The 23,812-nt window shown below is 37.9% G+C and overlaps 2 protein-coding genes across 4 annotated transcripts in view; one reads left to right on the plus strand and one right to left on the minus strand.

The window, feature by feature from the left end:
- The window catches only part of PFKM (phosphofructokinase, muscle), a 43,665-nt gene extending 40,061 nt beyond the window's left edge, over positions 1 to 3,604 (minus strand). The window contains exon 1 of the mRNA XM_046639174.1: positions 3,220 to 3,604. The gene's annotated coding sequence lies outside the window, so the exon portion shown is untranslated. The remainder of the gene's footprint in view (positions 1 to 3,219) is intronic.
- Positions 2,166 to 23,812, plus strand: part of SENP1 (SUMO specific peptidase 1) — a 49,966-nt gene continuing 28,319 nt past the window's right edge. Inside the window, exons 1-7 of one of the 3 annotated variants that reach the window (XM_046639208.1) lie at positions 2,166 to 2,617; positions 6,637 to 6,684; positions 8,138 to 8,268; positions 9,301 to 9,385; positions 10,245 to 10,286; positions 14,564 to 14,723; positions 19,034 to 19,205. In XM_046639208.1, coding sequence (XP_046495164.1) covers positions 6,681 to 6,684; positions 8,138 to 8,268; positions 9,301 to 9,385; positions 10,245 to 10,286; positions 14,564 to 14,723; positions 19,034 to 19,205 — 594 coding nt within the window. In that variant the 5' untranslated portion in view covers positions 2,166 to 2,617; positions 6,637 to 6,680. Of the gene's footprint in view, positions 2,618 to 2,641; positions 3,238 to 6,636; positions 6,685 to 8,137; positions 8,269 to 9,300; positions 9,386 to 10,244; positions 10,287 to 14,563; positions 14,724 to 19,033; positions 19,206 to 23,812 lie in introns of those variants that run through there. The other 2 variants (XM_046639217.1, XM_046639198.1) reach the window with 2 other exon arrangements.

Consider the following 23,812-nt stretch of genomic DNA (forward strand, 5'->3'; position numbering starts at 1 on the left):
AAACCTGGGCTGCTGAAGCAGAGCATGCTGAACTTTAACCACTAGGCCTTTAGGGCTCACTCATAAGGTGAACATTTTTTACAATATTTGGAATCACTGTGTAATATAATAACTCCTTAATTTAATCCTCACACTTTTACTTATCAAGGTTGCTGATAATAGGAAAAACCAGATTAGTAGCTTATAGTTATGAGGGAGCCAGTTGACTTACTGTGGACTAAATTAAGCTATTCCTCATAGAGAAAGTGTCCCTCTTTCTATATTTTCCTAGATGATCTCCTCTCTCTCTCTCTCTCTCTCTCTCTCTCTCTCTCACACACACACACACACACACACACACACACATATACTTTCTACCTTGTCTTAACTCATAAATTTTGTAGGTCTATTCTAATTTATAATGCTGGGCATAAACTTTTCATTTTCCAATACTCCTGTCCATATTCCTCCCCCTTGTTTAACCACATGCCTCACCATTTTTCAAAACATGTATGCCTTCCATGGTGTCTGGAGCATCCACAGTATCTAGAATCTTCGAGGCGTCTGTCTCAGGTGGTGGCTTTTGTATGAGCATGCTGGAAGTTGAAGCTTCCCCAGCTGAGAAGCAATACCTCTAGGTCACCCTCAAGGAGGGATTCAGGGAAGGGAGTGCTCTTTATTCTCTTATTTTCTCTATGACTCTCAGCTGTCCAGGGCCTTTTCCCCACAAATCCAATGAAAAATTAGTGAACTGACAACTCTTCTTAACAACAATCTTACTTCAAAATGTTCTACTCCTTTCACATAAATGGGGGGAAAAGCAAAACACACAACTAGATACTTTGAGACTGGGGTGGAAGAGAAGGCCATTTTTGGGGCGGACTCTATTTATCTCTTTTGAAGAGTCAATTGCAATGGTGACAAGGACTCCCACAGATGAGCCAGGAAAGGTTGAAATAATTCACAAAGGACAGACAAATCAACTACCAGGTCATGGGCTATACATTTTGTTCTCCTTCAACTCTCAAGTCCTCCTTATCTGCCTGGTGTTTACTCCCACATACCAGGCCAAAAATCTCACCAAAATCTACTTGTACAAGGAAAAGACACGATTCAGTGACAAATACTTTATCATAGTGGAGATGGAATAAACAACGTCAGCTGACCCCTAAAGCCTGTCTTTACACTAGTAATTCTCACATCCTGTATTGAGACTTCCTGCAAGAGAACCCAATCTGTCACTGGAGTATTATCAGGAGACAATGGTACCTGTTCTCTGAGGAGTCCTGACTAATTGGCGAGATTGAATCACACACATGAAAAATTTCAGATGTAATTCCTCTTTACGCATGGCTGTCTCCTGGAAATAGAGACAGAGTTTAATCCAAATGAACATATCTGTGGAACAATTAAGATGGACAAAACTGACATGGACCAGGTATGCTCAATATTAATGGGCCTTAGGAATGACAGTATAAAATATCAGCATATAAAGTGATACAAATAATCTACTTTTATATAGTTGACAGGGCAGGATCCCCTGAACTGGGTAAGCGTCTCCTTTTTCCAGCTGCTGAAAGTATCTAAAAGGCTGGGGGCTTCCAGAGGCTTCCCTTCTTCAGTCTGAGCTCAGATTGTGCCTGTCATCTGGCTCTAGAATGCCTGCTCAGAAGCATTTCTCCAAGACTTTTACACAGAGCCCATCAAGTTGAAGGGCCTCGTAAACAGTCTGAATGAACAGACATATCACTTCCCATTATTTTCTCTTAAAACATATGACAGATTACAGGTTAGTCAGTTCAGTTCCAGGAAAACACCAGGACCATTTAGTTCTTCACAGGTCAGATTCCTGGGTCCTTTCCTATTTTCACTCAGAAAAGTAAATAGTTTTTCTCACACCTCTGCCCGTGTTTCAAACTCCTCCAGGGTTCTGGAAGGTTACCTGTTTCCAGAGTCTAACCTAAGCCAATCCCAAACTGCTTCCCCCCTCCCCCCCGGAATAGTCAATCAAGCATAACATGGTGCAAAGAGTATAGGACTGCCGGTTAAGAAACTTGTTTCCTAGTCCCATATCTGCGATGCACTTTCTAACTCTGGGAAATAACTTCACTTCTCTGAACCTGTCAGACTAAAATATCTCCAATAACCTCTACCAGCAGTAAGATCTGGGATTCTCAATAAAACACGATATAGCCTGGGCTCGATTTAGCTCTCAGGTCAAGGCGGCCAACATATTCCCGCAGATCAAGAGCCACAATGAGAAGCTGCCATGGCAACTGGAGGGTAAGGAAATCGCCGGGCGGAACCAGAAAGCGGAGGGTGAGGGAGTCGAGGGAACAGAGAAAAGCGAAGGACGAAGGGCACACTAACAAGAAAAAGCTCAAACTGAAAAGGGAACAGCGAAATTATGACTACAGCCTTAGATGCTCCCTTGGCTTCTCCGGCCTCGCCACACTGCGCAGGCGTTCCGGCGGTCCTCAACTCTGCTCTTTGACCTACCGCCCCACCCCCCCCTCCTCCGCGGCCACCTAGCGGCTCTTCCGGTGTTCTGGAGGCGGTTCCGGTTCGCGGCGGTTCCCGGGTTTTGCGTTCCGCGCCCGGCCGGAAACCCCTTCGCATAGCAGCCGGTTCCGGTTCGGTGAGTGGCGGCGGGAAGCTGGGGGAGGGGTGAGGATGGAGGGAGCCTGGGCCGGGAGGCAGTGCCGGTCCGGGCCCGGCAGCCTGGGTTGGGCTGGGCGGAAGCGGGGATTCCTGTGGGGACGGCGCTTTTTCCTCTGCCCCGCCCCCTGGGACCACCTCCCCTCCCCCCTGCTGTCGGCCGCCCGCGACGGGGTCGGCGGCCGTTAGCTAGGCTTCTCGAGGCCGTTCCTTCAGGCCGCCTTCTCCCGGGCGGGAGAGAGGCCGTGTCCCTGCCGCTCCCGCAGGCCCCAGTCCCGCTTGCGGGGAGAGGGCCGGTTGGGATTTCGGGGCTTTCCCGCCAGAGCAGCGTCTTCTCTCAAGGGAAGGCTGTTTCCGCCGGGAAGCTCGGCTTTCTGTTACACCTGCTTCGCCTCCCGCCTTCCGTGAGACCTGAACGCTATTCCTCAGCTACTTCGGCGTCTCACGTAAACATTGCTCCAACTCTTTTACTCTGTGGTGTCTCCCTGAGCTGTGATATCGCTAGTGCCACCAGCAGAAAGAAACGTCCGGACCCTCCTGCCCAGGTTATGAAAATCCCCTTAACGGCCCCCGTTTGCTTACCTGGCTCATCGCCTCCCGGTAATTCCCTTGAACCGTCCCTCTCTTGGTGAACCCCAACGTGATCTCTCTGGATGTCTGTCCAGCTTCTCCTGAGCTTGGTGATTTCTGTTTATCGGCGCCTCTGCAGTATTTCCACTATCTTGTGGGCAATAACTTGCTCCTTTATCGCTTTCAAGTCAGCCTTGTTAAAGTCATTTCACTTCACGTTTGGTACACTTACTATATTTGGGGTGGTGGTGATTCTTGTAAAATTTGTATAAAGGCTTTCCATAGGCTACCAACTATCTGACTTGGGGTCCTTGTTCTAATTGGGTGTTCTGGATGGAGTAGGTGGCATCGTCTCCTAAATCTTTATAAAGATAGTTTGTGTGAAGGACTCGTGTTGAAATACAGATTACACTGAATTTGAAATTACAGTTAAAGTGAAACCTTAAGCATCTTTTTAAGCATGATCCCTTAACCTTCTAACAATTTAGAGACTCCCTTCCTTTTTTTTTCCCCCTAGTCCCTTTTTGGAAGCCTCATTCATTTTTATCTTGAGAAGCCTCATGTATTTTTACCTCATTTCAATTAATTATCCTGACTGCAAAGATGGTCTTCATCTCCCCGGTCTGATGAGTTAAGTCTAGAGGGATCAAATAGATTCAAAAACAGGTTCTGCTACTTCAGGCGAAGGTGATGTAACTCTTGGCTACTGCTTTGAAGTGTTACCTTTTCTTCCCACGACTCCCACACCTCCTACCCATTGCACCAGTTTTATTGTTTTGCTGTGTCTGTTTATGGATCTGGTTTCCCCCAGTAGACAGTGAGCTGCTCAGCAGCAGTGACCAGTTCTTACTCATCTTTGTATCCCCAATGCCCTGCGTATAGTTAGTGCACAGTAAGTGTTTGTGTAGGAAAGAAGTTGAATACTTAGTGTTAAGGTGTTTGAGTGTTACAGTGTTTAAAGTGTTAAAAGACCAATTGAGAGAGGTTACATGTAAAAATATGAAAAACAGAAACAAATACATGATGATATAATACAAACTGTATCACATACATGATTGTTTTCCGGGTTTCAGAGTAGGGTGTTTCACATGATCACATCCACACCCTTCTCCTGTCACAAATTATTCCAACCACATCTTGGTCCTGGATAAAGCTAACGGCACAATGCCTCTCCTCAATCTATGTTTTCTAGTAATTCATCATAGCTGTAAAGATTCTCTTTTATAATCACCTCTTTGAATATATGTAAGCTTGTAAATGTTTTACCATACTTGTTACATTCTGTTGCTTTCAGGACTTTGCCATCTCTTTTTTTCTTTCAGATTTCCTATTATCTTGTGTTCAGCTACTAACCTGACTTCACCTGAATACCTGTAACTGCATATGTTCTTTCAGTAAATTAAATGACCCATGTGAACTAGGAAATGAGTTGTTAGAATACTTTTCTTAAAAGCAAAATATTCTTATGCTTGCAAGAATTTTGTGGCATCAGAGATTCCAGATCCAGCATTTCATGTTGAATCTTGGGGTAGAATATCTCTTCTCCCAGTGTAATTGCAAAGTGGCAAAAGGAAAGTACCATAAGCATGCTGAAGAAGGTGGATATATTTGTATTAAAATGTAAATGTGGGGCTTTTTTTTTTTTTGAGGAAGATTAGCTCTGAGCTAATATCTGCTGCCAATCCTCCCCTTTTTGCTGAGGAAGACTGGCCCTGAGCTAACATCCGTGCCCATCTTCCTCTACTTTCTATGGGGGATGCCTGCCACAGCATGGCTTTTCCCAAGCGGTGCCATGTCCGCACCCGGGATCCGAACCGGCGAACCCTGGACTGCCGAAGCAGAACGTCCGCACTTAACCACCGCGCCAACGGGCTGGCCCCTAAATGTGGAGCTTTAATTATTAAAATTATAAATCAGTGTGGATTCCCCAGAGTTAGCTAGTAGTTACTTTTATCTTGCCAAAGTGTATGAATCCTTGAATGAGGATGTGTTAAAGGATGTGAAGTTTTGTGGTGTTTATTGAAAAGCACATTTGCTTGGGAGTTAGGATGCCTGGATTTTTGTCTTCCTTTTGACCTATGTGATTTCAAGCAAGTCACTTAATCCCTCTGGACATAATCTCTAAAATTCTTCGATTTCTTGCTTACTCCCCTCTTCCCATCTATCTTAGCAGTGCAAAGGAGGTTAACATGGGATTGTTCTACTAGGCACCAGGCTTTTAAATTGACATTCTTAATACAACAAAAAAGACTAGTGATGACAATTGTTAAATGGCCTGAAAGAGTGAAATAGGAAAAAGCCACTGCTGTTTTATTGGTTGATAGGATTTTTTTTTCCTTAATCTGGGACCCAGGGAATTCTACTTTATTTATTAAAAATGAAAGAAAGGGAAAGAAAAACCTGGAGAATTTCTATGTAGAAGCCTTTGGTTAAGTTAAGCATTTGGAAACATTTGAGACCTAAATCTAAGATTTAAATTCTTTGGGAGTCCTCCCTGGCAAGACTAGGTAATCAGATGATTACTCTACTTAATCAGTAGCTGCGCCAAGAAAAGCTCAAGCAGCCGTCCTTAGTGTGCACACTTCATTATTGGGACTATAAAGAATACCTGTTATCATCATCCAGTCTCAGCAAATTGAAGCCCTGATATTGCTACGTAGTTGACGAAGTGTTCAGTCTTTTAAAAGTATGGTGATAAGTCAGATTATGAAAATATACAAGTGTGACTATTACCATCCCTCGTCTCCTCCTCATGGAAATCTGCCAAGAAGCATGTGTGCCAAGGGTATGTTTATTAAACTATTCCCGGCAACTAGGCCTTTAACTTCCCTTTTCTGTGAAAATTAGATACATTAGAGGAGGAAATAATTTCATATAGCAAAGAGGCTTTGATTTGTAGCAGTTTGATTAATGATAAGGGAGAAAGTACTTAGTGCAACTGAGAAGTATTCCTTGATCGTCCTCAGAATATTTGGCCGCTGAGTAAGACGTATGGAAGAGAAGTGTCAATAGGACCACCACAAGATCTATGACTTGTGTATAAAATGGTTTAGCGTGAAGTAATAGAGCAATGGATTTGGAAGAATTTCTAGGTTATAATTTCAGAGTAGTCACTAACTAACTTTATGACCATATGCAAATTAATCTCCAAAAGTTTGACTCGTCCAGCTTGCTTCTTGCTGTAATACTCTGATTCTGTGGATAGTCCGTAATTGCTGTTTAGTATAGCATGGGTTACAGAAATGCTTAGAACTACCTCAGGCTAGTTTTAGTTTCCATTCACTTCCCATCAAGTCAGCTTTCCTTACCACCTTATATTTTTCTCCACTAAGAATACAAATATCACTTGTGAATGGCTTCCTGTTGTATAATTATTTGAAATAGATGTTTCAGAATGTAACATTTCTGTTTTCTTTCTTTTTTTTACAGGACTTTGTATCTTTGCTAAAGTCAGTGATGTGAAAAGACCTGACATGGGTAAGACTAACTGTGAAGTATTCCTTCAATCTTTTAGTTACTCTGATTAATTAAGCTGGAGTGAAAGAATGGGTTTTCCTAACATTTTCAGTATTTGCATCTTTGTGCTTAACAATAATTTTAAGGGAGATCTCATGCTAATTATGTATACCAAACAATTTTCTTTTGGTTGGAACATTGTTTATAGTGTCATTTGGGAGCATTTTCTCATTCCTTGTATTGAGAAAGCTAAATACACACTAGCAAACATTTACTATATGCAAGGCCCTGTTTTAAGTGCTTAAAATATATTAATTCATTTAATATTTAAAATTGCCTTGCAAGGGCACCTAATAGTACCTACAATATAGGTACTGTTATTATCTCCATTATGTCAACAAGGAAACTGAGACCCAGAGGTTAAGAAACTTGGCTAGGGTCACACAACTATAAGTGGCAGCGCCAGGATTTAAACTCAGGCAGCCTGGTTCCAGAGTCCTTGTTCTTTAGCACCATGTTATACTGCCTTCTATATGATAAATTGTTTGAATAAGGTAAATTTTTTAATTTCATTTAGCTAGTGGCATTGAGAATTAATTGTGAGTGGAACGTTTTCCACTATTCATAGTATTTTTATGTCTGTAAAGGGGATCAATACAGGTCAGGACTAGTAGCCAATTTAGGAATAAGTTGAAAAATTTGTACAGTTAGATCTTATGACATCCCATACGCTCCTTTTAAATTTACATTGGTCTTCTCTCTACTTTCTGTTTTTCCCTTTTGCTTAGTCTACCTTCTCTCTCCCCTGGTTGGTTGTTTCCCTTTTCTGTCATTGCTGATGCCAGTGTAAGTCACTGAGTTCCCTTACTCTCATTCGTTCCTATATAGTTCTTTTATAGTAACAAAGGTCTCAAAAATGGTTTTAAAGTAAGTTTCTGCCATAGTGATTTAGTAATTGAGCTGATATCTGTTAAGAGCTATATAAATAAATTATGCTTTTTGCTGAAAAAAATTTGCACTTGGGTAAATTTTTACAGCACCTTTCTGAGTTAAAACAGAAAATAAATCAATGTTAACAGTGTTTATGTCTGAATGGTGAAATTTTTTCCCCGTGTTTTTAATATTTAAGATTTTTTCCCCACAGTTAAAACATTCAGAAATTTCTTTTGGGAAAATTGCATTGTTTTTAAAACTTTGAATTAAGCTCTTTTTATACTAGTACAAGTTTTGAACTATTTGGTAGATGATCTCAGTGAATTCCAAATAAGCCATTTTCTGCACATGGACACCTTTTTTTTGACAATGACATTTTGAGATTTCTTGCCAGTGGTTAGTTATGAAGGAGAGGTTTTATTTGACTGTAGAGTGTAGAGATGTTCTTGGGGAAGCATTGTTATTAGGTGAAAATGTGATTCATGGGAAAGTACTTCCTGAGGAATTATGTGACTTGAACTAATCTGGACTCTTTCCCCAGATGATATTGCTGATAGGATGAAGATGGATGCTGGAGAAGTAACTTTAGTGAACCACAACTCCATATTCAAAACCCATCTCCTGTCACACACAGGTTTTCCAGAGGACCAGCTTTCACTTTCTGACCATCAGGTTAGGAATAGTTTTCTTCTGTTAATTATATTACCTTTTTAAAATCAATAATTTTGGTGTTTGGAATTCTATTTGATATATTAAAGTTAAGACAAGAACTAGGCTGTGCATGAGTTCTTTGAGAACTGTGCCTTTTAGAAAACTCTGTATTATTCCTCTGAATATTACAGTTACCAATACACAGATTAGTGTTCTTTCAACCTAGTGTCTAAAAAATGCTGAGCATTAAATGGGGGTAAATATGTAAATATACAGTAGCTCTGAGATTTCTCTGTGCTATAAAGCTTAGTTTCTGAAAGGACCAGCAGCATCACCCGTGAGCTTGTTAGAAATGCAGAATCTCAGGCTTTACCCCAGACCTACTGAATCAGAATCTACATTTTAAAAATTCTCCAGCTGATTTATATGCACATTAAAATTTGAGGAGCACTATTAATAAAGCAGTCGTTCTCAGGAGGAAAGCCATTACTGATTCGGATGAGACAATTCTTTGCTGTGTGAATCTGTCCCAACTATAGCAGAATGTTTAGCAACCTTGGCCCCTGGGCACTAAATACCTGTAGCATCTGCCCCCAGTAATCATTCTGATAACTGAATATCTACAGATTTCCAGATTTATGCTGGAGTGCAGCACTAACCCTGATTAAGAACTATCTCTGTAAATTTATCAAAAGAATCAAAAACAGGTTGATTTTGTCAGCCTGTTTGACATATGATATAACTCTCTTTCAGAACAGGGTATACTACTAAATGCATATTTACCTTCAAATGAGCATTCTTTGAATTAAGTTGTATAAGAAATATTTTGCCCATTTTCCCCCTTGAAGCCTCGATCATTTCATCAGATTGTGTGTGTGTTTTCCTTTCTTATTAGTATGTAGCTTAATTTATTTATAATATGTATAAATATAACTATATTGAGTTCTGAAGTATGTCGTAATGTTGTTTAATGATGTATTTTTCCTAGTATAAATTTTTATTCCATTTTATTGTCAAAAATATGATTTAAGAAAGGTCTTCTGCTTTCTTTAGATTTTGCCTTCCAGGCAAGGAAATTTGGACCGATCTTATACATGTTCTACGAGAAGTGCAGCTTATAATCCAAATTATTATTCAGGTATGACACATTACTTGGAGTCAAGGCATTTATACCTTTTGGATTTCTTCCTAGCAAATTCTTTATGTTTACCATCTCTAAAAGTAAAAACATTATCAAAAGCAAAATGGTATTTACTCCACTAAAACATCATTTTAATAAGTTTTATGTGTGTGTGTATGTGGTTGCTATAATACTTTACTGATCTAGTCTCAACCAAGTATTTTCTGATGAAAAAGTTTTTTTGGCATCCATTCTCCTACTTGTTCATTATGTCATTATAAAAAGCAATTTGTTTTTGGCTTTTTTTTTGGATATATGTATGTGATGTAAAGGATATTTATTTTGTATGGATTTAAAGTACAGACCTAGCCTGTTTCTATTCTGCTTGAAACCATAAATCCTGAAAATTTATCTCTGTGCTCAAGCTTGTCCCTCTGTCAGGGCAGGAAATGTTAATAACATATTTCTATCTAGCACCTGCCACAGCCATGCTTGCGTATTCAAGGACTTGCCTATTCAGTTTGTGATCCATGACAGAAGTCAGCATTCTCTAGGCTATTCCTAGCCCCTGGCCTGCCTGACTTTCATCTGCCCCTTTCCTAAGGTTTAGGTCTCCAATGATCTTCTGCCTCTGTCTTGGGGGAAAGGAAATTAAGAGTTTTTTGTTGGTTAGCTTCCTGGAGGTATGACCCAGGAAGATTATAGTGGTCTTCTTGTATCTTTTCACTCCTGATGCTTTAATCTCTTCACCTTGCCACAAGTATAGGAATACTAGTAATACCATTGAACTTGCCCCAATGGGATTTTTATAAGAATAAATTGAGATAATAAATATGAAATGCAAATAATAATTATTGTTGTTATTTGGCTTCCTCAGGATTCTTTGTCAGCAAGATGAGATCTCCTCCCCTAAAAAGACGTTAGTATGATGCTCTTTTAGATTTATATTATATTCAAATGTCATTTAGGTGGGTGGTATTTTACCCTGGGCACTGGGTTTCCTCTTCTGGGATGGGAAATGGTCTCCACCTGATATGTGCAAATTTGTATAGAAAAATCAGTCAATTTGCTCAGAAAGTAACTCTGCCATCGTTATTATTGAAAAGGCCTTTCTGATGAGCAGAGAGCCTGAAATCTGATTTGATAGCTCATGGTTAATCGTAGGGGAAGGTAGTTGAGTGGATAATGAAATAAGATCCTTAATTTTTTCATTTGAACTCAGGCTGTGTTTGCTTATAATTTCATATGTTGATTTACCATTGGCCAGAATATTTACTTTTAGTTTATAATAAATGCTTAATAATAAGCAATTATATATAAAAATTTCACTCAAAATCTCCTGACTATAACTCTACTCTTACTTAACTCTGTGGCCTTTTCTGATTTTTATCTGTGTGTACTTGCATGGTATACATTGTATGATTCGAAACATATAATCTTTTTTCAGCCCAATGTTTTTGTTTTTATTTTTCCATCTGTTTACATTAGTCTTCATATTTACCTTTTTCTGTTAATTTCTAATAATCCATGGAATTGATATGCACATTCACAATGCTTTACGTGCAATTCAAAATCCCAAAAGCTCTGAAAACCAAAAATTTTTTCACGATTCATTTGGCATCAAAACCTGAGCTGACCTGAATTCATTTCTTAGCAAAGACCTATGTAAACTGACATGAAGCTATTTACGTTTTGTTTTATTTTTTTATCTTTGTAAGTATGAGTATACATTTCATTGTAGATATATCAATATGTTTGATTACAGGGTGCTGCTTCGGATTATACTTGGAAGCATTATATAGTAGTGTATACCAGGTTATCTTTCTAAAATTCCAGAACTTTTTAATTCACAAACATGACTGGGCCAAAGGGGCCGTGATTTAGGATACTGGGCCTGTGCCTTCATTTGCTTCATTATTTCCCTTGGTTTAAGTCCCCTCACCTCACCATGTTCAGCTGTCATAACTGACATGACTTAAAGACATTTGCATGTATATAGCTGTTTTCTTTTAAATTTCAGTAGACCCTTGATATTCACTAAGGATGTATCTGAGATCATCTCAAATCCTCATGATCTTGACTGTGATGATATTTAACCAGTTTCTTGGCTTTCTACTCAGTTACATGATTCTTGAGTTACATTTTTCCTACATTTGTCCTCATACCACAAATTGATCCCCATATCAAAATCTTACACTGAAGGTTTATCTCTCACTTGAAGGCCATTTTTTTAGGAAAAGAAAAAAAATTACTTTATAACAGTTACTGTATACATGATGATGAATAGAAGTAACAGCAGTGACTAATAAAGCCGTATCATGATAGGGCTGCTGAGCTGTTAGATCCGTTCTCTAAATTATAGCCTGAAGCAGAGGATTCAGATTTGTGCCTCTACCAAATTTCATCTAGTCCCTGACCAAGCAAACTTACATGTCACAGACCTCCAAGGTTGCTCCATAACAGTCAGAATTTTAAATCTGTGAATGCCAAGGTCTATAAACTTTTTTCTTATAGTAAAACCTTTAATTCAAATCTAGTTTTTACTGTGTACTTTAACTTTGTTCCTTTGCCACACCCATTCCAGTTCGTTGCAAGTCCTGCAGAATTTGATCTCTGGTATCTCTTTTGGATCTATTCTTTTTTGATAATGCCCACGTTGATGTCTGTGGTCAGTCACCCCTAGCCTTTCCTCTTGATTGGGCTAGACGTGGGTCCCCAGTTTACCTGCCTTAGTCTTCTCATTCTGACTGTATTGGTATTTGTCTCCTCTCTCACCTTGCTGTCCTCTTCTCCACCAAGATGAAAGCAAATATAGGAAAGGCCCAAACCTTAGAATTTAGGGTCTGGAGCTTCCCATTTACTGCTTTACTGAATCTGCCTCTCTATAGCAAGCTTTTTAAAAATCTGCTTCTTAATCCACTCAAGATTAGACTATTAAAAACATTGACTTTTTAAAAAGAAATTTTAGAATTTAGAAAAATGGGAGACTTCTACTTTAACAACTTAGTGCTAGTCTGACTTCAAGAACTCTTGATTTTATTAAGAGCGCAATTGAAAAGCAAACTAAAACTTTTTAAATCCTAAACAAAGAAAAATAAGTTAAGATGAAAAGAAATTATTTTGCTCATGCTTAGAATCATTATCAATGTCTTTTCTTTAGAAAATATGTTAAATTAGGTTGCCAAACTGGCATTCGGAAGGTAAGATGATTTAAAGCATTCTGCTGTTTACAATAACTAAATAAATCCAAAAGTTAACAGGAACGACTGATGGTTACTTTCATAGTAAGTGATTGCCTGACACACTTTTTTAAAAATATCAAGTTTATTTCATTGTGTCCATAAAAGTATTTCGTGTCCTTGTAGAAAATTTGTAGAGAAAAGAAGAAAAATACCCATCAGTCTATCATTGGAACACAACCAAAATTAAATTTTTGGTATATTTCCTTATAGTTTTGTGTGTATGTGCACATAATAAGTAATCTTATTTGTGGCATTTGCAATCTGATATCTTAATGATGGCAGAATACCAGTTTAAACCATCACTAAAAAAAGAATGTCTGCAGCCCCCTTTGGTCCCTATCTGGCTTTGCTTGATCGTGTCAGCAATAGAGGACTAGTCAGTGATTTCATTGAGTGGGAATGGAATCACCTTATTCTGGTTAAACAGACTGCCTGATTCTGTGCTTTTCCCTTGCATTTTAAAGCTGAAACCTGTGTCAAATGCCATTGAGGATGCTACTCTGGCTTATCTTTGCTCTCAAATTTCACACTTGTCAGGGTAGTTTGCATTTTTGGTAGACTTACTCCTCAAGTTTGAGTAGACATCTCTGGTTATATCATTCCCTAATCAAATTCTGGCAAAAAGAGTGTGAGAGACAAAGATTTCTACTGTTATTACTTTGCATTTAAAAGATAATTTTATGGTCCTTTAATGAGACTCATTTTCACTAGCCTCATATCTCTATCCTTAAAGTAAAAGTAATAGATGCTAAGCATAGATATTGATTGCAAAGGAAAAAGATTATTCATTTTGACAATAAATTTTAATTTAATTAGTAGATGAGGTTCATCTACTGTGAATCAACTGGTACTAATACCACCCTGACTACTTCTTTTTTTCTCTTATTTACTCTAAATCCTGATAAACCTGATCAACTAAAGAAAAAAAACAAAACTTATATTTTTGTCGGGTGCCTTACTTTTTGGATAGAGTATCAAAAGCTGCATTAAATATTTTAAATAATATAAATATATGATATTGTGCAAAGTTCTATAGTAATATGCTTTGAAAAAAGATCTTCAAAATGATGTCATCATTAGATAAAAATTCAGGAAGTAGAGAATTACCTTTCTCATTTTTCTACTGGTGCTCCTCAGAGTTCCATAGCCTAACAATTGACGTATTTTCAAGGTGCTATTTTAAATTATTCAGTCCTGCTGAAGGGCGAAGAGGGTATAGAAATTATTCAACTTCTAGCTGAAACTTCAAGAGATTTTTATAATCCCCACTTGTAAGCCACAAGTCAGAAAATTCAAATAATAAACAAATAATCCTCACTTAGTCTGATTGCAGTAGCAAGCATCAGAGTATTGATATGTCTGATGATTATGGCATTAAGTGACTGAAGGTTATCATACCAGAACCAGATGCATATGATGGGTCATTCCTGCCAAAAGCCAGCCAGAATAAGCAGCAATTAGGTTATCTCTGCTCTTAGAAGAGCCCCTGAGTTGTGCACATGGTAATTAAAAACAAGAAAGTGACACCAGCTGCTTATTAAGCAATAACTGTTGTTCATTTGAATTACAATTCTCCTTGGCCCTCCACCTGCTTTCTTACTGGTCTGGCCTACCTTCTTTCAGGCCCAGGCCTGGGAGTGCTTGCAAGATATAGTTGGGGTAAAATGTTGACTTTTGGTGGACACCACGGAGTCACATTGATGCAGATAAGGCACATGGCTGTGGCAGGATTCAGCTCCTTCATCAATTTTCAGGTTAGTATGGCTGAATCAATTATAGTTTATAGAAGTTCCCTTACTGCAGACTTACTGGCAGTTGAGACTGGGATCTTTCTTCCGTGAGAGACATGGTGGTATGCCACATTACTTTGGAATACAATGTTGGACATGGCTGCAGTCATATGGAGAACCACTATAGGTATTTGTTTAATTTATTCAAACTTTTATTCTTTTAGACAACCCTTCCTCAGACAGTTTTCTTGGCTCAGGAGACTTAAGAACCTTTGGCCAGAGTGCAAACGGCCAGTGGAGAAGTTCCACCCCAGCATCAAGTTCAGCTTTACAAAAATCAAGAAACAGCCGAAGTCTTTACCTCGAAACCCGAAAGACCTCAAGGTAGGTATTCTGGCTGCTTAGTTCACAAGCCCTTCCTTCGAACTAAGAGAAGATGGCTATAAGATAGCTGTTACATTGGCATTTTATAAGAAGAACACCATTTTTGAACTTTAAACCATAGAACTAGGGACAAATCTATTTTAAACTTTCAACTTTTAATTTACTTGGTGCTGAATTTTGGTGGCAGCCAAATCTTATCATTAGAGGAGAGAGTACTGAAGGAAGTCTTGATGGATATGAGTATATTGGGACCCTTCAGGATGAATCTGGCTATTATGAATTTTAAGGTGAAAATCGGTCAATTTCTGCAACTTCAATAGCAAAGAAACCAGCACATTTTATAGGCTCTCACGAGCAGAGACCTAACTTAAACCAAAGCAGCTCTGCACCTTAGGGCCTTAGTCAACTAGACGTAAAGTCACGAAGAACTTTATCCTATTTAGCCCAAGTTCATAAGCCCTAGCTATTCCCTCACCAAGCTTATGCTGATTGTTTAGTCAGAGGAAGTTTGGCTTAGAAACTTTTCCTTCAGGCACTTTCTTATATTAGTAAAATATTTGTTTTTTAAAATAGTATTTGTGACTAAAATTTTACTCTGGTGACGGATTGTAGGAATGTGGGATGACTTAATTTCCTGCAAGTTTAAGCTTTCTGGTGTTGATTGAAACCAACAAGATGGCTTTTATGTTATGATTATCAGCACATGGACTCTGGAATCGTGTGTCAGTACTCCCAGGGATTGTCTTCCCCACTTCTTAATATTTTTTTAAATTATACAAGAATTCATTAATACATTCACATTGTAAAAATTAAAACATTGCTGATAAAGCTCAAGATCTCTTCACCACTACCTCCAATCTTATTCCCCACCCCTGGTGTGTTTCATTTCAGACCTTTTCCTCTGCTTGTTTCTCTTTCACTCTTTCTTACTCAGATAGCATGATATATATGCTATGTATGCTATGAAATGTGTAATATTATTTTGTCTTCATTAAAGATATTCTATATGCATCATTTGGCAAGTTGCTTTTTTTACTTAATGGTGTCATACTGTTAGTTTTTAAAAACATTATTACAGAAACAGTACATGTGCTTTGTAAAAAATTAGAAAATAAGCAAAGATAAAAAATTAGAAGATAAGAAAAAATAAAAAATAAAAACATCATGTTCCTACCAGCCAGAGAGATCACCTCTGTAATATCTTAGTAAATATCCTTCCAGATGTTTCTCTCTGCATTTTCACACTTTTTAAAAAAAAAAATGAGTTCATACTGTGCATACTCATTTGTAATCTACTTTTTTAGTCAATCATCTCCTCTTTTCCATTCAGTAAATTTTATCATGTACACTAACTGAATTATATTTAAATTTTCCTAGTTGACCCAAAAGTATCCTTTACAGCTAATTTGTCCAAATCAGTATCCAATCTAGGACTGTATCTGGTAGCTATTGCCCTTAAGTTTTCTTCAACCTAGAATAGCCCTTTTTTTTAATGACATGACTTTTTTCTTCATAATCTCCCACCTTTTGGATTTGACAGGTTTCTTCCTTATAGTATGGTTTTATTCTCTATATTTTTTGTGAAGTAGATTTTTGACTTGAATAAAAGCTGATGTTGTGTTGCATCACATTAGGAAACCTATAATATCTTAATCTTCTATCATTAGTGATACTGGGTTGGCCTCTGGCTTAGGAAGATGACAGTCTAGTCCTTAATTGTACAGATAAATTTTTTTTGCCCTTGTTTCTAGAATGTAATCTAAATGATGTTACTTTGGCATTATATGAATGAACAGTTTCAGGTCAGCCTAAAACTTATTAGTATCAATTGATAATCCTTACCACATAATAATTTTTTTAATTGCGGTATAATTGACATATAACATTATGTTAGTTTCAGGTATACAACATAATGATTTGATATGTGTATATTGTGAATTGATCACTGTGGTAAATCTAGTTAACATCTATCACCAAACATGGATATAAAATTTTTTTCTTGTGATAAGAACTTTTAAGATCTACTCTCTCAGCAACTTTTAAATGTCCAGTATAGTATTATTAACTGTAGTCACCATGCTGTACATTACATCCCCATGACTTTATTTTATAACTGGAAGTTTGTACCTTTACACCCCTTTTGACCTGATAATTTTATTAGAGTTCATGAAATATTTTTCTAGTTTTATCACTTCTTCTATGCTTATTAATTGGTCCTCTGCTATAAAGGTGAGCTTTTTCCCCTCATTAGCTGGGGCTATTTGATTACCCCGAAATGTATTTCCTACTGGGAAGGCAGGACATAGGATTAGATATTTCTTTTTCACTACCAATTTTCAGGGTAAGTTTTTTTCTTTTAATAGCCACTCCATGTGGTTCAAATGAATTTTTCTCTTCTTTTTTTAGTATAATTATGGATTCAGTGTGTTTCAATCCACTACAATCATTGTTCTTTTAATGTTCGCATTCTCACAACTTTGGCCACTAGGAGCTTCTTCAAGCTTACGTCTGTGTCTGACCCAACCTCATTAATTGTTGGTAGCACCCTTGCTTTCTGGCATTGCAAAATGCCCTCATACTGGTTTTTTTGAGGAAGATTAGCCCTGAGCTAACATCTACCACCAATCCTCCTCTTTTTTTCTGAGGAAGAGTGGCCCTGAACTAACATACATGCCCATCTTCCTCCACTTTATATGTGGGACTCCTGCCACAGCATGGCTGGACAAACAGTGCATAGGTCCACACCCAGGATCCAAACAGGCAAATCCCTGGCTGCCAAAGTGGAGCATGCGAGTTTAACCACTGTACCACTGGACTGGCCCCTTCATACTGTTCTTTAGAAAAAAGGATCTTTTGCATTAAAAACACACACACATACCCTAGGAAGCATAAATACAAAAGACATCGTGGGGAATTTATTATATTTTTATCAAACAAATTATACTGCCCTTACCATCTTTTCCTAGCTGCATGCACCCATCCTGAGAAAATAAACCTTTCCTGAAATTGAGTCCTTGCTTCTTTCCCCACTCTAGCACACATAGAAACCATTAGAGTTTGAAGAGTTAAAGACAGTGAGTATATGTGCTTTTTGATTTTCTTTAGACTTAGTCTGATTCATTTGGATCCAAACCACATGTACTGATTTGATGAGTTGATTTCATTGAATTCAGCTTGGTCAGCTTTGTATCTCTGTTCTGCATCCTCAGGGAAAAAAAGAAAGAAAATTCATTATGCTGAGAGCAAGTCTCTCAGATTTGCTGGGTGATGACAGATGAAAAAGAGCGCATAGAAAAAGCTTTAAATTATTAACCTAGCCTTACAGACAAGACTGGATTTTGAGTTCACAAAAATATTTTTCCTGCCGATTTTTCCCATTATTTGGGGGCACAAATGGTATGAAGAAACAAAAACAAAATTCTTCTTCAGAGGAGATCAGTACTGAGGCTAGAAGGAGAATTCACAGAGAATGATGCAGCCTAATAAAAAGCCTTCTGGTTGTTTTTAATGAAAGGTGGGAGCCCTCTGTTGGTCTTTTAGAAAATTTTAAAATCAGTTTAAAAACTTAGTTGAGAGACTTCAGCTTTATTCATCTTTGCTTATTTAATTTTAAAATAATTCCCTCCAAAGGGCTTGTTGGAGGTGGCTGCGAGGAGTAAACAGAAAGTGTGTATGTATCCTAGCCTACCTGGAACCCAGAATTTCTGGAGCAGTCTGATCTGATATGCTTTCTGTCATACTACACAGGTCTGTGGTTCCTGACCAAAGGAACTTATAGATTGTGAAGCTAAGAAATACAGTTTTAGGTGTTTGATAATTATATAGTTTAGCAATCTAAGACCTCTTCAGTGGCAGAACCTGATTCAGCAACCCTTGTGTCATCTCTTATATATTTCCTCCAAATGGTACATCTGTCATTCTACCTGTTAATTTCTTGTTTTTGTTATTTCTTTTTATTTATTTATTTATTTATTTTAAATATTGGCACCTGAGCTAACATCTGTTGCTGATCATCTTCTTCTTTTTTTACTGTTCTCCCCAAACCCCACAGTACACAGTTGTATATTGTAGTTGTAAGTGCCTCTGATTGTGCTCTGTGTGGCACCACCTCAGCATGGCTTGATGAGCAGTGCCATGTCCACACTCAGGATCCAAACCGGCGATACCCTGGGCCACCAAAGCAGAGCACGTGAACTTAACCACTCAGCCACGGGGCCAGCCCCCTGTTATTTCTTAAAAGTGAAAATAATCACTAGGTTAGATTTTCTTACTGTTGTTAACTTTTCTTATAAACTCTTTTATTTTTTTAGTGGATTATCAAACACTTTTATGGGAAAGTCAAACCATCACTGCCATGTGTCTGCATATGAAAAATCTTTTCCTATTAAGCCTGTCCCAAGTCCATCTTGGAGTGGTTCATGTCGTCGAAACCTTTTGAGCCCCAAGAAAACTCAGAGGCGACATGTTAGTACGGCGGAAGAGGTAAGGAAAACCTTTAACAAAAGCTTCTAAAGGTTAGAATCTTGCCCTACATTCAGCCATTTGTTCCCTCTGATTTAGATGTTTATTAACCATTCCATTTACTTAATCTATTCTGTACTTTTTCTTAATTATTTGTTTTGAGTGCTATCTTCTGTTCTAAAGAAATTAAAGAGATATTTTAGCAGGACTTCATTGTTTTTCATACCATCTTCTATTCCTGTTGGACAGCAGACTTAATCTTTGGTATTGTCTGAATGGCTTCTCATACATCAAACTCTCTCTCTTTTTTGGATCCTTCCTAAACTCCTGTTTCATGTGGCGAAAATGTTAACTTTGCTGGATTTAATAAAATACCTGCTCTTACTAGGACAATTTTTCCTCAGTATAAAAGAAAAATTAAGAAGCCAGATAATTTATATCCTTTCATTATGAATAAGATCTTTGAGATCATAGACTTTCCCCAAAAGAAAGATGTTCTGTTGACACTTGGGTTGTTATATTCCTTCAGTAAACCTACAGGAAAAAAATCAATTCTGTAAATATAATATAGCGTATAATTTATGCAATAGGAAATGTGCTTATACCTGTTCAATTAAGTATTTATTATGTATCTGGTCAGCTTTGGACTGGTTGCTGTGGAGATACAAATGAATAAAAATAACCTCACATTTATATAGCATTAGAGTTTCCAGCGTGCTTTCCACACGTATTATTGTTTTGAATCCTTTTAACCCTGTGGAATAGGTAAGAGAGGAGGTGATATCCACATTTTACAGATTTGGAAAGTAAAGGTCAGAGGTCACACAACTGGTAAGCCTGCAACCCAGGTCTTCTGAAGGAATCTAGCCTGGTATGCTGTCTGTAATACAACACTGTGATGTGGTTCCTGCCCATTGGAGCTTACAAATCATGGAGTTAAGAACACAGACATGTGTCGCTTAATGACAGGGATGCAGTCTGAGAAATGCATTATTAGGTGATTTTTGTCATTGTGCAAACATCATAGAGTGTACTTACACAAACCTAGATGGTATAGCCTTCTATGCCTAGGCTATATGGTGTAGCCTATTGCTCCTAGGCTATAAACCTGTACAGCATGTTACTATACTGAATACTGTAGGCAATTGTAACTCAATGGTAAGTATCTGTGTATCTAAACATATCTAAACATAGAAAAAGTCCAGTAAAAAATACAGTATAAAAGATAAAAAATGGTGTACCTGTATATGACGCTTACCATGAATGGAGCTTGCAGGACTGAAAGTTGCTCTGGGTGAGTCATGAGTGAATATGAAGGCCTACGACATTACTGTACATTACTGTAGACTTTATAAACACTGTACAGTTAGGCTACATTAAATTTGTAAAAAAAGATTTTTCTTTCTTCAATAATAAATTACCCTTAGCTTACTGTAACTTTTTTACTCTATAAACTTTTTAATTTTTTTGACTTTTTGACTCTTGTAATAACACTTAGCTTAAAACATAAACAAATTGTACAGCTGTACAAAAATATTTTCTTTCTTTATATCCTTATTTTGTAAGCTTTTTTCTATTTTTAAAATTTTTAAACTTTGTTTATGTTTTCAACTTCTGTTAAAAACTAAGACAATCACACATTACCCTAGGATCAGAATGATCAATAGCACTGTCTTCCACCTCCACATCTTGTCTCCCTGGACGGTCTTCAAGGGCAGTAACATGCATGGAGCTCTCATCTCCTATGATAACAATGCTATCTTCTGGAGTACCTCCTGGAAGACCTGCCTGAGGCTCTTCTTGAGGAGGTGTCACTTTTCAGAAATGTGTCCTTGCTAGTTTGCCTGGTCTCTTTCCTTTTTTTCATCCTAGATTTGCTTGTAAGCAGATAGTGCACGAGGAACATTCCTCTCTATTAATGAAAACCTTTTGGTGTTCAGGTCCATTTTTTCAAATTTTTTAAGGAGCTTGTTGAGGTCTGCAAAATCTGCTAAAATCTTCACTGTGAATTTTCTTGGGAGTTCTTCTTTTTCTTCTCCTGCAGTTTCCTTTTCTTTGCCTCTTCTTCAGCTTCTTCATTCCTGTTCCAGTTCTTACAACTCCTCATTAGTCAGTTCCTCTGGAACCAACTATAGGAGCTCCTCAGTGTCATCCTCATCCACACCCAGGTTAAGGTTGTTCGCCTTCTCAACCACAGCCTTCTTGATTTTTGTCACCTCCTCATCCTTGGCAAATCCTTTGAAGTCACTGATGAACCTCTTGAGTATCTTCTTCTGGATGCTATTCATACACTCCTTGATAACATCACCCCAAACCCAAGCAGGGTTCCTGGTACAGTCATATATGTTGGAATCCTCCCAGAATTGGATCAGTGTCTTCCTCAGTTGCAGCAATAGCCTAGGCAAAGGTCCTCCTCAGGTAGTAGGCCTTCAAAGCTGCTATATCTCCTTGATCCATTGGTTGGATCCAGGAGGTGGTGTTTGGAGGGAGAAACACCACTTTGATATTGGGATGAAGGTCACCAATAAAAGGAAGATGTCCAGAAGCATTATCAACAATAAGCAAAATCTTGAAAGGTATGTTATCCTCCAAACAGCACTTCTCTATTTCTCTGGCATGGCAATTCGGAAGGGCGTCTTGGAAGAGGAACTGAGTCATCCATGACTTCTTATTGCTCCCATAGTATAGCATCACTAGACGATGGGAATTTTTAGCTCCACTTTAATGTTACAGGATCACCATTGTATATGCGGCTCATTGTTGACTGAAATGTCATTGTGCAGCACATGACTGTATGGCAGTATGTGCCAAATAATTATATAATTTGGTAATGAAGATCTCTTAGATGGCAAAACTTGATTATTTGTGAAATGGTTAGTAAAAATGCTGTACACTTTTTAATTTTAAGTTTGTATTGAATCTAAAATATTCAAGCAGAGGGTGGCAGAACCAGTAAATCATATTTAGCAGGGCAAAGGATAGACAAGAAACTGGCAACAGTTGTCTTTGGTAATAAGAGCTGAGCAAGTTATGAAAGGGATATTTACTTTTCACTGTACCTTTTGTGCCATGTATGTAATAGTTATTATATACATAATTTTTTTTTAATTACTGGAGTTGTGGGGATTGTGCTTCTGCTGGAGCCTAGGCAGCCTATGGATACAGAGAGACTTGTGGGGAAAGAGACAGCAACAGCTTGGCAGCTGGATTCAGGCCTCTCAGACCTCCCCTGCCCCATGTGGCTGCTGCTGGGATCACCAAGATCCTTTAGACTGTTCGTTGTAAGCCCACTGTTTCAGTCACTAGCCAGCCTGTCCTTTGGACCACTCAGCCCCTCTGCCTTCTGCTTCCACTTCCAGCCTGAGGACTTGGGCTGGCCTGGTAATTTTATCCTTCCAACCAACCCTCCAGGCCACAGGCTGGGGCAATGGAGGACATGAAGCTGGAGTTCCCCTTCCTTCTACAATGTCAAGAAGATGCAAAGGATTGAACCTGTCCTATGAAATGAGATGCAGGAAATTTTGCTTCAGTTGTTTTTAGGTCCATATTCTGCTATGAAAAGCAAGTCACTCATAGTACTGAAACATGGAATAACCCCTATACTATGAATAAGATGAACTATTGGACCAAACTTTATTAAACTTTCCACAGATTATTTCAATATTTAGGCTTGGATATTACAGATAATCCAGATTAAAATATACTTTTTTCCCTGGCACTAAAGAATTTATTGATGGCCACTTACAAACTAAAGGAAAAGTTATTTTCCATGGAAATGTTGGGATCTCCAAGGGAGATGCAGTTGCTTATGTTAAAGAAGGAAAGTTATGTGTTAATCTTACTGCTGGATTTGTCCGTCACCTTCAGGAATATGAAGCCATCTACACAATTAACATGATGATGTCACCACTGCACTGTTCAGTCTTACAACAGGGGTTTGAAGAGAATACGTGAAGAAAAAGAATTTGGAAATACACAAGTGGTGGCTGTACCACCACTTGGCTGATGGATGATTCAAAGGCATCATTAAAGAGCTGTACTTTCCAATAAGAACATGTACTTTTTATACTTGAGATTTATTCATGTAGTATAAAGCTATTATTTTAAACAAAATCAGGTTTAGGGGATTTATGAAGTTATTTGGGTGATCTATAATAGGATTTACTGGTTTGCTAAAATTTATTTTATGTTCTCTTAAATTTTTATAATTTTACACTTGAGTTTTATGATGGCGCCTCTTACAGACACATCTAAATACAAGAATCTGTCCATTTTTTTCTTAGTAGAATTCAGCACCTTTATAACCCTTACACTGTTTTAGAACTTTCCTTGGTCCTTTATTAGGTTTAAAATGTAACATTAGCCAACTTCCTTTACTTAAACAAATTATCCAATTATTGCTTCCTTTCCTCTTAATTTCCTAATTTGCTTACTCAATAGAAACCAATCTAATAAATAATGTACAGAGAAAGATGTTTTCTTTACTTTATAGTACCAAATGCTGCAAAAGAGGATTGTTTTTAAAGTTTCAAGTGACTTGATGTCTTTGCATTTTCTTTGGTAAAGCCAGGTGTTATGTATGTTCTTTTGAGAGTTGCCTAGACTGTCTTTTATTTGTCTGAGATGGT

Source organism: Equus quagga, chromosome 1, assembly GCF_021613505.1.
Source record: "Equus quagga isolate Etosha38 chromosome 1, UCLA_HA_Equagga_1.0, whole genome shotgun sequence".
Taxonomy (NCBI): domain Eukaryota; kingdom Metazoa; phylum Chordata; class Mammalia; order Perissodactyla; family Equidae; genus Equus; species Equus quagga.